The sequence below is a fragment of the Scatophagus argus genome, chromosome 11, assembly GCF_020382885.2.
Source record: "Scatophagus argus isolate fScaArg1 chromosome 11, fScaArg1.pri, whole genome shotgun sequence".
NCBI lineage: Eukaryota > Metazoa > Chordata > Actinopteri > Scatophagidae > Scatophagus > Scatophagus argus.
The window spans coordinates 23,701,274-23,714,825 of NC_058503.1; the positions used below are offsets into that span (position 1 = coordinate 23,701,274).

Genomic DNA, 13,552 nt, shown 5'->3' on the forward strand with positions numbered 1-13,552 from the left:
AGACCTGCTGAATGCGTTAGAGTTCAGGGGGGAGTCAGTGAAGACTTCATGACCACAGAGGTCTGGAGTCATGGAGTCCAGCTGTGGTTTTTTGGGGATGATGGTGGAGGTCCTGGAGCAGACCGGTGTGTGGCAGGTCTCCAGTGAGGTGTTAAAGGTGTCTGGACTCTGGACCGTGCAGCTTCATGTCCACCCGTCCTACACCTGCACCAACACGATTACAACAGCAGATAAAACATTTAGTTTTGAATACGACAAACATCTTCATATTTATCAAACCCAACAGACAGGGCTGGAGTTTGAGCTTGTAGTATTTTGTGGGAAAAAGGCTGCGTGATGTGATTGGATGACTTTCGCTGACCTTCGCTTGCTTTAATTGAAGCTCTTCCTGGACAGCATAAGAGGACACGAAGGCCGAGCCAAGATTAGAAGCTAAAGAAGAGACGTAACCACAAATTAGCCCACATTCAGTAGCCTGCTGCCGTAACAGGAAGCAGTAACACCTGAGAACCTCCACTTCTCTGTGTTTGTTTCTCCGTGCTGCTGTAATGTGACAGTTTTATAAAATGTCACAGTCACAGTCACAGAGGCAGTGATGGAAGAAGTGACAGATACACGGAGCTCGTTAGCCTCTTCTAGCTCCTAGATTTGGCTGTGAGGGACGTTTCCTGTCTGGTGGAGTCTCGGACTCTGGTGGACAGAGTGCCTCATTCAGCACTGAAAGCTCAGATGTTTCCCTCAGGAGGTGGAGAACACAAACAGCAAAGTGAGAGCGAATGTTGGACTGAGATTCACCAGGTGAACCATCATGTTGTAGCTGCTGGATGTGAAAACAGGAAGCTGTGTGATAAAGTTCAACACATCAGCTTCCAAACGATAGTTTTCAGCCTTCACTTCCATTTTGAATGTTTTCCGCTTGAAGCATAATGCAGCTCTGACATCATGAACCAAAACTCCACGTTAGTGAAGGTGGATGGACCGACCTGACAGCACAAGTACAGAAATAAGCTGATAAATAAAGAAAATTAAAACATAATTAATTAGATGGATAAAATAACCCCCACAGTCCTGATTCTGAACCTTCCACACACACTAACAGCTGCTTTCCATCTGTTTTCAGCCTGTTCTCTTCTTAGAGTCTGGACAGCCACCATGAGACAAGCCATGGAAGATGGTGAGAAACACACACACACACACACACCTGCATGGCCTTTAGAACCTCATGCACCTGACCTCCATTCACTGTCTTATAAGTCCAGACCCTGAACTGGAGTCTAAATGCAGACCTGGGCCTGATAGCAGTTTAATCTTGTCTAAAACCTAATTCAGATGACATCAGTGTGGCTCTGCGGGGTCAGGACTCCTCAGTTAATCCTGTGTGACCCAAACACGTCTGCCTCCTGAGTCTATCAGGACGAAAAGCAGCGGTGGAGGAAGGCCTGGTGACAATCTCATCAGATCATCATGCTCTTGTGTGTGTGTGTGTGTGTGTGTGTGCAGCTGTCAGTGCGGTGCTGTCCAGTGTGGTGGAGGACGTTGGTCAAGCTGTCCACAGAAACGTCAGCGGAGCTCAGCTTCTGCATGAACTGCTGAGCGCGCCGTGGCTGCGGGCTCTGCTGAAGGTACAACCCAACATGCCTGCGCTAAAACACACGCCGCACGCCACAGGTGGAGCAATGACATCATTTCCTGTTTTGTCTCTTCAGATTTATGAGCGCCTGCTGCAGTTCCAGAGGGTGACACCTGGCCCCATTGTGCCTTATGCTTCTGGACTCTCACATGAGGTTCACACACACACACACACACACACACTAGTGACATAAAGAGTAAAGCATGGACACATGGACATGGTCTCTGAGTCTGAGACGTGAAGCCAATGCAGCAGTGCATTTAAGAGTAAATAAACATCTAAAATCAATCTAAATACATGTTTAGAAATGTTACTGATCCATTTAGTCCAAATGTTGACATTTTGCTGCAAAGTATTTGAATTTTGCATTTGTGTTATAAATATGAATACAGTGGGTCAGCACTGTTGCTTTACCAGCTGCAAAAACTGGAGGTTAATTTTGATTTAGATTACAGCCTACAGCGTAGCTACATTATAAATGTAACTAATATACAGTGTTATATTTTGTAATTTGTCATTTACTTTGAAATGCATTTTTTGTACTAACATGTACATGTACAGTATGTACTAGTGCACACATGGAGGTAGAAGGATAACAATGTGAGACATTAGAAAATAAAGGCGTAACAGTCCTTTCCAGGTTGATGTTACTGTGGCTAGCGAGTGTCGGCTAACTGCTAGCTGACCAGCTAACTTGAAGAGCGACCTGCAGTTCAGTGCAGCAGATCAGATCAGTAAGGACTGTCTCAGAAAACAAAAGGCCTCAAGGTCTAAATCTGGTATCTGCTGTCTTCTTATTGGTTAGCATCTGTTTTCCTGTCCTGTATCTGTCTCTCTGTCAGAGTGTCTGTCTGTCTGTCCATCCATCAGATCATGACTGCAATACAGAAGATCCAGCATCCCTCAGCTGAGGCCCGAGAGCTCCACAGCCTCCTCAGCTCACCACACATCCAGGTGTGCAGACTAATTCAGAGCTCTGACAGGACTCGTCTCAGTGCTTTGTCCTAACACCTGTACCTGTCTGTCTCTCAGGCCCTCCTGTCATCCCACGACAGCGTAGCTCAGGCAGACTACGGGCCTGATTTACCTCCTCTGCCTGATGAGGTGCCTGAGGACGAGGAGGCCATGAGGATTGTTTGTCTGGTGAAGAACAACCAGCCGCTGGTGAGACATCTTCATCACATTTTTCAGTGTACTTTGTGCTCCCAACTCTTCATCTGAGTGGTGGAACCTGAAAACGTCTTTTATCGTTTCATGGCTCCTCTTTATTCCTGTGGAGGAAGAACGTTTTCACGTGAACGTTTGGGAGCTCACAACACTTGGGTTGATGTTTGGGAAAGACTTGACTTGGCAAACTGAACTCGTCATGAACTCATCACTGAAACCTTAACCTCACCTTAAAGGTTCAGTTCCACATTTTGGGAAGTTCATTTCCTTTCCCATGTTGTATCTCAATGTCACAACCAGACAGAATCCCTTTGGGCATTAAGTTAGTAACTTATCCTTCATATATTGCTGCTTTGCAGATCTTGGTTTTAAAAGAAGGATATTCCTCTTTAAACTATTAAGATTCAGTTTCTTATCTTTTGTTCATCAAGAATGACGAAGAGAACAGAGGAATTATAGGAGACGGAGGACGAGTCTTTCGTAGTCGTTGGAGCAGCCTTCGTCGGCTCACGTTGGAGCGCCTCATCCCGGCGAGGAGGGCGCTGCTGGGGGAAGAGCTCAGGGCAACGGAAAGTGAAGCAAGGCCGATGGCCCTCGCCAGAGGAGGGCGGTCACGTCCCTTTATCCCCTACTATGAGTCAACAGGAAACTCCCGTTTGTGTCCGCAAACTGCAAAACTTTGGAAAAAAGGGCTCAACCAGTCAGCTCCCTCTGTGTTTAGTCCCACCCCCTGCAATGGTAAGAGGAGGAAGACGAGACGAAGGTCACCCCATGGAGCCATCTGTCCATTTTTGCATTAAGTCATTCTTTGTCCAGTCAGGACATTCAAAGTGAAGAAATGTAAAGAATCAGTTCATCCAGCAGGGCTTGTATTCATCCGGGTTCAATAAGCATTAAACGCTTTCACAGCCGGTTGTTTTCCTGCTCAGGGATGCTTGATAAATACAGGCCCGGTATGTTCACTAATACTCATTCATTCATTCATTCATCATTTTCTGCTTTTACCCTGTGGTGACAACCAGCTCATCTGCCAGTTCATCCATCTTTAAACTCTCAATTACATCATCATTGTCGCCATCTCTAAAAACATCTGTCGCTTCCTTGTCTTCATTCGTCTTTTTCAACATGTACTGCACAACATCTACTTCGCCTCTCTGTTGGCACTAATGTTGACGTTTTTTCTTGTCTTCATCCCTACATGGAGGCTCATTTTCAGAGAAAGTCAAACCCAGTGGGGGAGACGCTGCTTCTGGGTGCACTGATGACTATGCGTATCCTCCTCCTCCAGTCCCAGCAGTCTACAGTCTGAGCCTCCCCAACTCCCCTGCACTGTACAGAAAGGGGGCTACGGGGGGACACTCCAGGAAAGTTCCTACACCCGGCAGAACCCTCTCTTGTACTGGGATGAGCCCTCTTAGAGCCCACACAGCACCTTCTAGTCCTGGGACTCATCGCTTCGCCCGGCAGCAGGGGGTTAACACTCTGCCCAACCCTGACAGGAGACATGAACCTGGATCTCATGACAAATGCCGAGATGAGCTTCTGAATCGTCCCTTGATGATCCACTGCTCTACTGCTCCTCATCAGACACAACATCCTCCACCTCCTGAGCTCACCAAACAGAGCAGCGTGGAGGGGCTCAGATCCAATGTTCAGACGGTGGCCAGCAGTATCGAGGACAGGACTCAGGACGTTCGCCATCTTGGCCAGAAGATGGTGGCAGCGACCGAGATGATCACAGACAGCGTGGAAGAGAACGCCCAGGCGCTCGACCTCCTGGATGAGGTGGTCGACAAGCTGCAGGGGCTCATCATGGCCAGCAAACACACCGAGTCATCACCTCCACGCAGGCCCAAACCACACCTTCCTCCACCACCTCCTGCACGGGTCTCATCCAGCTCTCCAAAAGTGATCCCCAAACCTCCCACGCCCTACCCACGCCACCTGTCATCCTCCTCGTCTTCTTCTTCTTCTTGCTCGTCCTCCTCTTCTGTCAGCTCGTGTGCCGCCGACTTGGCCACGTCCAGGTGTCCCAAAGGAATGAACGGAGGCTCTAAAAGGACTGTGGTGAGCTTTGGAGCCACTCACAGGCCAAGAGGCTGTGGTGACAACAGACAGGTGAGGATCAATGGATCGGTTTCTAGAGCTCCTCTGGAGGACCAACAAGACTGTAACAGCACAGGATGCTTGACAACCAAGAAGAAAAAGAATAAGTAGACCAGATTCCTCTCCTCGTCGGCTCCGACACTGACAACAAACTGTGACTAAAACACTCTTAGTTCTTTAACTTTTTCAATCTAAGAAGCAGATCTCAGATTGAAAAACGCTGACCGGTTGATAGATCGACATCAGCATTTGGAGTTTAAGGAACAAAGTTGTACGTTTTATCGTATACCAGAAGCAGACTGATATCAGTTGTTCTTTCATCTCTGAATTCATCACACCAACTGGAAAAAGTGAAATATTTAAAGGTACAGAGAAATCACGTTTCACATCCAAGACCTCGCTTAAAGTTGTGACATCATCTTCGTCTCTTTTCATTCCTTAGGTTTATCATCATCAGCTAGCTTCAGTTGGATAGAATGATTACATTCAGGTTGTGCTTTGATGCACAAACCAATGGGACAGCAGTGACAGAGTGAAGGAAGTTAGGCGACGACGCTCCTCTGATTTTCCACAGCAGTGTGTGTTTCCAGGTGTTGGGAAGCGCGACAGGTGTGACAGAACGTAAAACGTTGTATGAAGACTGTTCATAACCAGATGTTTGGTGTTACCAGCTCTTCAAAGACGCTCATCATCAGCGTCCTCCCGTCCTCCATGTGTGTCTTCAGAGTTTTTACTGCCCTCTGGTGCTTACTGAAGCCACTGGAGGCTGTTAAACTGGGAGTCTGTCTGTTTGTCAGGGGGCGACTATCAGGAGGGACGAGGAGACGGGAGACATCTACATCGCCAGGGTGATTCATGGAGGCCTGGCTGACCGCAGCGGTGAGCAAACTGCAGTGTTAGCAAGAGAGATGTGTGAAGACGTTACACGATACAAGACGTAAGACCAGACATCAACCTGACCTGTGTGTGTGTGTGTGTGTGTGTGTGTGTGGCAGGACTCCTCCACCCTGGGGATCTGTTAGTGGAGGTGAATGGGAGCCCTGTGGTGGGTCTGGATCCAGAACAGGTCATCCAGATACTGGTGGGTCACCTGAGAGAGAAACAACTTAAAAGCTAAAAACCTCATAAGAGGACTGAATGATGTGGAAGATGAAATAAGTCAATTTTCAAGTGACTTGGAGCCAAACCCAAACAGTTTGAACAACGTTACAGAATAAGAAACTGCGAACTGTTGGATTTACGGCAGCCATTCATACGTGTGTTTTTGTTCCTGTCAGATCAATTCTCAGGGAACAATCCTGTTCAAAGTGATTCCAAACGCAGCTCCGAGCGGCAGCAGCAACCTGAAGTCGGTGAGAAACACCAACCTGCCTCAGAAGGAAGGGAGACATCACAAATAAATGCACCTTGCTGTAAATACAAAGCGGTTATCTTTCTGAGTAACATAAAGGGAGTTGAAACCCGCCAAATTCTTCAGAGGTCTTTAACTGCATCTCAAAAGATACAAAGTTAAACTGGCCAATCACGCAAAAGCATCTATTTAACATTAAAACATAACAACAAAACAACTTACAATTAAGTGATAATAAACTTCAGCGATCGACTACCTCAAAACTGTACTAAAGTGCAGTACTTGAGTAAGTGTACTTGAGTCCTTCACTGCTGTTGTAGCTTTGTGTTTATATCTGTTGTGTGTGTGTCGGGTGGAGGTGTGGACGAAGTCGTATTGAACCGACCTGAAGTGAGCGGAGATGAAGTAGCTGATCTCTAGATGCTCTCTGACACCCTGATCTCTGTCTGTCAGGTGTACATGAGGGCGATGGTGGACTACTGCCCCCTGCAGGACTCCTCCATCCCCTGTCCCGATGCAGGGGTGGCGTTCAGCAGAGGAGACCTGCTGGAGGTGGTGGACCAGTCGGACGGACAGTGGTGGCAGGCCAGGAAGCTGCCGTGTGCTGTTTCCTGTGCCGGTCTGATCCCCTCTGCCAGCAGGCTGAAGAGGTGACGCCTCCAGCTTCGACCTTTCAGTCCATGTGAACATCCAGTCAGACCTGCTGACTTCAGTACTGCAGATGACATTAAGCTTCCTCTGAAAACTAACTATTATTTTCATTTTCGACTATTATTAACCTACAAACTATTTTCTGGATTAACTGAATGATTTTTCTGTTTCATGACAAATAAAAGAATCAGCAGATTTCTGGTATTTTTCCCAGAAACAAAACTGAAACTTCTTTTCGTCAAAGTACCTGACAGGTTACTGATTTATTTATTAGGTCAACGTCACAGCATCTGAAGCAGCTAAACGTCCCTTTGCGGCGTTTCTGGTTCTTCACTCTGATGAAAACGAGTTGCTTGTAGCTGCAGCTGAGGTGTTTTATTTTGTCGTCTTCCTGTGTGTCTTGTCTCTGCAGTAAACAGAGGGAACAGTGGTGGTGTCAGCCATTACAGGTTCATACCTGCATCAGACCCTGTGAGGACTCATCTCCATCTTCTCTAACCTGAATGAACTTCAATGTGGAGCAGCTGAATGATTCAGTGATCAATCTGTGTCCAGCTCTCTAATACGGTCCAAGTCTGTCTTGGACTGGTCCATATGACCACTGCTGTAATCGTGTGAATGAATGTTGTTTTAACATGCATCAGGAAGTGGAACACATTGTTAGTGATACTGAAGTTTATTGAGTGAAGATTATCGTAAGACTTTCTGTGATGAAATAATCATCCTGAAAGGAAAGTTGTGTTCCACACTTTAAAATCTTTGTCCTCAGCCTCACTGTTTCTGTAGTTTCAGTCATGTGCCTGCAGGGGGCGCTGTTAGTCTGTATACAAACCTCCTGCTGTGATTTTAACGAGTGTTTCTTCTCTCTGTGTGAACCTGCTGTCCTCAGGGGTCCTGGCTGATAACGGTGGGTGTCGCGCTCAGGTCTGCTCGTTGTGTCCAGCTGCTTCGTATGCCGTTTAAACTAAAACCTTTTTTATCTGCTCCAGAGGGCGATCAGATACATGCTGAGGACAAACGCTTCGTGACAGGTAAAACACGTCCAACACACTCCTCATCATCATCATCCATCATTTCTCTGGAAGTGACTTCTGTGTTTGTGCTTCCTCCAGAGCCGGAAGAAGTACACTTTGGTACGTCTTCAGACTGATGGCTTCAGTTTTCATCACTGCTGATCGTACATCACACACACAGAAACCCGAGGGGTCGGGGCCCTGCAGAGGGTCACCAGAGAAACCCGAGGGGTCGGGGCCCTCCAGAGGGTCACCAGAGAAACCCGAGGGGTCGGGGCCCTGCAGAGGGTCCCCAGACAAACCCGAGGGGTCGGGGCCCTGCAGAGGGTCACCAGAGAAACCCGAGGGGTCGGGGCCCTGCAGAGGGTCACCAGAGAAACCCGAGGGGTCGGGGCCCTGCAGAGGGTCACCAGACAAACCCGAGGGGTCGGGGCCCTCCAGAGGGTCACCAGAGAAACCCGAGGGGTCGGGGCCCTGCAGAGGGTCACCAGAGAAACCCGAGGGGTCGGGGCCCTGCAGAGGGTCACCAGAGAAACCCGAGGGGTCGGGGCCCTCCAGAGGGTCACCAGACAAACCCGAGGGGTCGGGGCCCTCCAGAGGGTCCCCAGACAAACCCGAGGGGTCGGGGCCCTGCAGAGGGTCACCAGAGAAACCCGAGGGGTCGGGGCCCTGCAGAGGGTCCCCAGACAAACCCGAGGGGTCGGGGCCCTGCAGAGGGTCACCAGACAAACCTCACATGACTAATGAAAGAAGAATCTGTTCTGTTCATATTCTGGACTTCAGTGAAATTTTGGGTCATTTAATTAAATGAAGCCATGTGGGAAGTTTAGAGGGAAAAAGTCTCTTTGGTCTGTGCTGCCCCCTGCTGGACGAATTTAAAATGTCTCATCATCTGATGTGGGCTTAAAAACGTATGTCACCATGAAAAACACTTTATGCGTTGAATATAAAAGGTCCAGTTGTTTTACACAAATAATGCCATTTACATAAATGAAAAGAGAATACACATAGTGTGTATTTATTCCTTGGATCAGGTTTTTATTGGACATATTGAATTGTGCACAGCAATGGCTGGACGTGTTTTAACCGTTTACTTTGTGTGAATAATGAAAAGCTCAACTGAGTGTACCTCAGTGTGAAGTGAGAGCTTGAATGTGTTCTTCCTGCAGATGAGGCTGACTCTGATATCACTGATGGGATCTACCTGGGTAAGTTCACCCACTCATTCCCACACACAGATATTCCTGAAGGAGCAGAAGAAGAACTGAAGGCGTTACGAGTCAATCAAATGTGCCGTTCGCTCTCAGCTGGTTTCCGTCGAAGTTTCCGTCTGTGGAGGAGGACGTCCTACAGGAGGAGACGACAGTCCTGCACCTCCTGCTCTCCCAGCAGCAACAGTCTGTCCACCCCCTACGAGGAGGTGGCTTTGTACCAGCGCCCCCCGCAGGAGAACCACCGCCTCATCATCCTCGTCGGTGAGAGGGGAATGTTGGGCTCTGAAATCCCTCACTCGGTGTATAAATGTTGGTATTTGTTTATTTCTCTCTGCAAGCATGGAGAAATGTGTGTGTTTGAGAGAATTCATTCGGTTTAAAATGCTGTGTTGTGTTGTTTCAGTGAAATTTAAATCAAAATCTTTCAGACTGAATCAGTATTAAACAGCATTTTATCAAAGTTCAGCTCGAACGTGTTGCCTCCACGTCACCTCTCACTCCGATCAGGTCAGGTATTAGCATGCTAACGTTAGCTTTGCGTGTCGGTTCAGTTAGCTAAACAAGAGCCGCAGCTGCAGTTAGTGGCTGTAAACGCTCAGTAGCATCCGATCTGCACATGTGAACCAGTTTGTGAGCTGCAGCCTGTTTTCATTCAGTGGCCATAAAGCTAAACTAAACAGTGACGTTAGCACGAGGCTAAGATTGAACTGTTGAACAGATGCTGCAACTGACTGCTGAACTTCAGGACAATCAAAGTATTTTTTAAGCTCTTCTAAGTAAAGTAAAGTAAAGTAAAGTGACATATTTTGTCATTGGAGGGAACTCACTCCAACGAAATTTGTTCTCTGCATTTAACCCACCCAAGTGACGTGCACACACACACAGCAAACCCGGGGCAGTGGGCGACCGCGTGCAGCGCCCGGGGAGCAGTGGGGGTTAGGTACCTTGCTCAAGGGTACCTCAGCCATGGACACCGGTACGGGGAATCGAACCAGCGATCCACCGGTTACGGGTCCGACACCCTAACCGCTGATCCACGACTGCCCGATAATGATATCTTTACTTTATTTTGCATTTATTGTACTCTGTACAAGTTTTACAAGGAGCTCATTTCTCTTGAACAGAACTGCACTGTTCTAGTCAGGCTACTGATTCAAACCAACCCCACAAGCTCTGCACAAACACCCTCTGAAGGTCTTGAAACCTGAGCTACTGACTGAGCCATGGTGCATGATGGGATTTTCTCACCTGAGTTTGTTTTCCCTTTTGGTCAGGCGCTTCAGGAGTCGGAGTTAATGAACTGAGGAAAAGGCTCATCAAACTGAACCCTTCGACCTTCCAGGGACCCGTACCTCGTATGTGACCTCCACACGCTCGTCTGAAGCACCTCCACGTCGCTTCAGAGTACATTTGTGCTTTACGTTGAGTGTTGGAGCAACAAGAAACATATTTACATAACACACTGATCATAATACTTTTTTGGGGGGGACTTCCTGTCTGCACAGGAAGTGGAACTGTGTCTCATGTATTCCTTGATCACCTCGTGTTTTCATTTGATAAAATATCAAGAAGTTTAACATCCAGCATGAGGAATCTGATTTAACCTTCACGTGATCAGTGAATGATTACATGTTGGTTCTCATTGGCTGTCACCCTGTTCCTCCAGACACCACTCGTCCAATCAGAGGAGGGGAGCAGACAGGAAGAGAGTACCACTTTGTCACCAAAGAGCTGTTTGAGTACATGGTGTGTAACCACAGGTGGGCTCAGACTGTAACTGTGACCATATTAATCATCTCTGTGGTTCTTTTATTCATGTCCTTCATCAGATTGATGATGATGATGACGATGATGATGATGATGTATTTGCAGCCTTGTGTGTCCATGTGTGTTCAGGTTTGTGGAGTATGGGGAGCATAAGGGCCACCTGTTCGGGACCAGCACTGATGCCATTGATGAGGTGCTCAGACGAGGACGCATGTGCATCATCGATGTTGAACCACATGTGAGTTTCGTCCAGACGTCAGTTGTCACGAACACAAACCAGGGACGGTTTTCCTTTTCTGGCAAATCAATAAAAGGAGCAAAGGAAGTTCACGGAACAGCGAGTCTTCATTTTTCCTTCTGCGTGTGATGAATGAAGAGAGGCAGTCAGGTGACACCCAAGTAAAAGCAAACATATCAAAATAAAAGCCCAGAGGGAAGAGCGTTCACCCTGTGCACGGCGAGCACAAACCCGACTGGCTGTGGAAACTCTTCTAGTAGTAAAAGTGCTTTTGTTGGAGACTATTTTTAGCCGTGGATTAATCCAGTAATCCTGTTGCTTTAATTGTCAGAGCATCCAGACCCTGCGGACAGGGAAACTGAAGCCCTACGTGATCTTCATCAAAGCCCCCAGTCCAGAGAGGCTGAGACAAACACGGAGAGACGCCCGAATCATCACCAACTACACAGTCAACAGACCTTTCACAGTAAGAGCACCGACGCTGTTAAAGCTATGCAGGATCAAGGTCCGACAGTACACCAGAGTATTTAGAAAACCTTCAGGGTGTGATTTTTAATCCCTGTAGCTGTAGTTTACAAATACACAGCGACTGTGGAGGAAGAGTTTCAGCTCACTGACTGAGTTAAACCAATCACAGCAGCAAACTGATCAGGAGACGCCACATTGAGGTGAAGTGTTGTAATACACAACAAGACCACCAGAGGGCAGCAACAGGAGATGGGATTTTCTCATGTTCTTATGTGTGTTTGACCAACATTTCACTGACTGCATGGAGATGCTGGTGGTCATAGTGAGCCAGCCAGCACACACAAAGTATATAAGTACTGAAACCCAACACAACTCATCAAAGTGGGCTCATAACCACACAATAATGTCAAATGTGCCACACTGACTTCAGCTTTTAGTCGTTATGTACAGTAAACTCACCGAACTGCTTGGAAGTTTTGAACATATCGAAGCAGTTCACACATCAGTTCAACAAGTATCACATAACAGCACAAGTGCAGCAAGACTCAGACAGAAGGGAAGCAGGAAGAGACTGCATGCATACGCTCAGGGTGAAAGCTTCGGCCTCACGTTTCTCCTGCAGGAGGACGACTTTGTGGAGCTGGAGGAGGCGTCCCGGCTGATGGAGGCGAAGTACAAACACTTTTTTGATCGAGTGCTGGTGAACGACGACCTGCAGGACGCCTGCATGCAGCTCTGCTCCATCATCCAGGAGGCTCAGGACGAACCACAGTGGATACCCGTCAGCTGGAGCCGCATGCAGGAGTAAAGGACGAGGGGGAGGAGGGGGAGGAGGGGGAGGACGCTGAGCAGAAGGAACAGAGAGAGGACAGACAAGTCCTGCGTATGTTCAGCTGTAGTTTACAAATACACAGCGACTGTGGAGGAAGAGTTTCAGCTCACTGACTGAGTTAAACCAATCACAGCAGCTTTTATTTACTGTCGCTGTTGGCAGAACGACAGGCTCAGTAACTAAAACCTATTTAGCTTAAATACCAAATCCAAGGCTTAAAGAACCGGCACTGACAAGCAGCTGATCAAACCTTTCCTTTGGTCTCATGCTGACTCAGCGTTTTCTGTTCAGATCTGCACTTTAAAGTCGCAGTCCTTGGATTTTCATGAAATCAAACCTTGTCTTGATACGTTTTATGGTTTGGTTTGTAAGATGCACCGAATGTATTTACATTCTGTAAGCAGATGAATCCAGCTGGTCGACTGGCTCTGCTCCTGCAAGGTCTTCACTTCATTTCATTCAGCACTTTGCTCAGGAAGTCCTGCAGGTCTGGCTCTAACCATAGTTATCAGTGCCATTAAAATGAAAATGACAATATATAAAACAAACCATTAGTTCCGCCTGAACAGACAGCCGCTCCAACAATAAATGGAGACAAAAAGATGGACAGTAAAAGTCATCAGTTTCACTTTTCTGCCACAAGGGGTCAGTCAATCAAAGCAAAACAGACAGTTTGGTGATGGGATGGGGTGATGGATCATGGGAGTGCTGAGGATGGCTCTGGCAGATGGGGTGCACTTTTAAAGTTTTATTCACATAACGTGTAGTCGTGACTTCCTTCCTGCCTCTGACTCTGCTGGAAGTTACAGCGACAGGAAGTGCAACAACGTGTCATCGTTTCCACACATTTTAATGCAGAAATGTTGCAGAACGTTTGCTCAAACTCACTCTGAGTGGCAGACAAACAACCGAACACTAAAATCTGAGCAGCTGTTGAAGCTGAAATTCCACTTCGACACACACAAACACACACACACACACACACACACACATACACACACACACTGATCTTCACATGCTTGTTTTATATGAATGAGAGTGAACATATTTGTTCATATTTGTGCTAATAAAGATGTTGACGGACTCGTGTGGGTGCAGGTGTCTTCTTGCCGTCC

The 13,552-nt window shown here is 47.4% G+C and overlaps 1 protein-coding gene across 1 annotated transcript; it reads left to right on the plus strand.

Moving 5' to 3' along the window:
- Positions 1-1,152: 1,152 nt before the first annotated feature.
- LOC124066904 (MAGUK p55 subfamily member 4-like) lies at positions 1,153-12,860 on the plus strand. The gene is made up of 19 exons (XM_046403751.1): positions 1,153-1,174; positions 1,501-1,622; positions 1,707-1,784; positions 2,501-2,584; positions 2,663-2,794; positions 5,701-5,782; positions 5,899-5,984; positions 6,181-6,255; positions 6,708-6,904; positions 7,318-7,376; positions 7,795-7,812; positions 7,895-8,038; positions 9,088-9,126; positions 9,226-9,393; positions 10,407-10,487; positions 10,799-10,892; positions 11,029-11,137; positions 11,469-11,603; positions 12,228-12,860. The coding sequence occupies exons 1-19, from the start codon at positions 1,153-1,155 to the stop codon at positions 12,411-12,413; spliced, it is 1,911 nt and encodes a 636-aa protein (XP_046259707.1). The 3' UTR covers positions 12,414-12,860.
- The last annotated feature ends 692 nt before the right edge of the window (positions 12,861-13,552 follow it).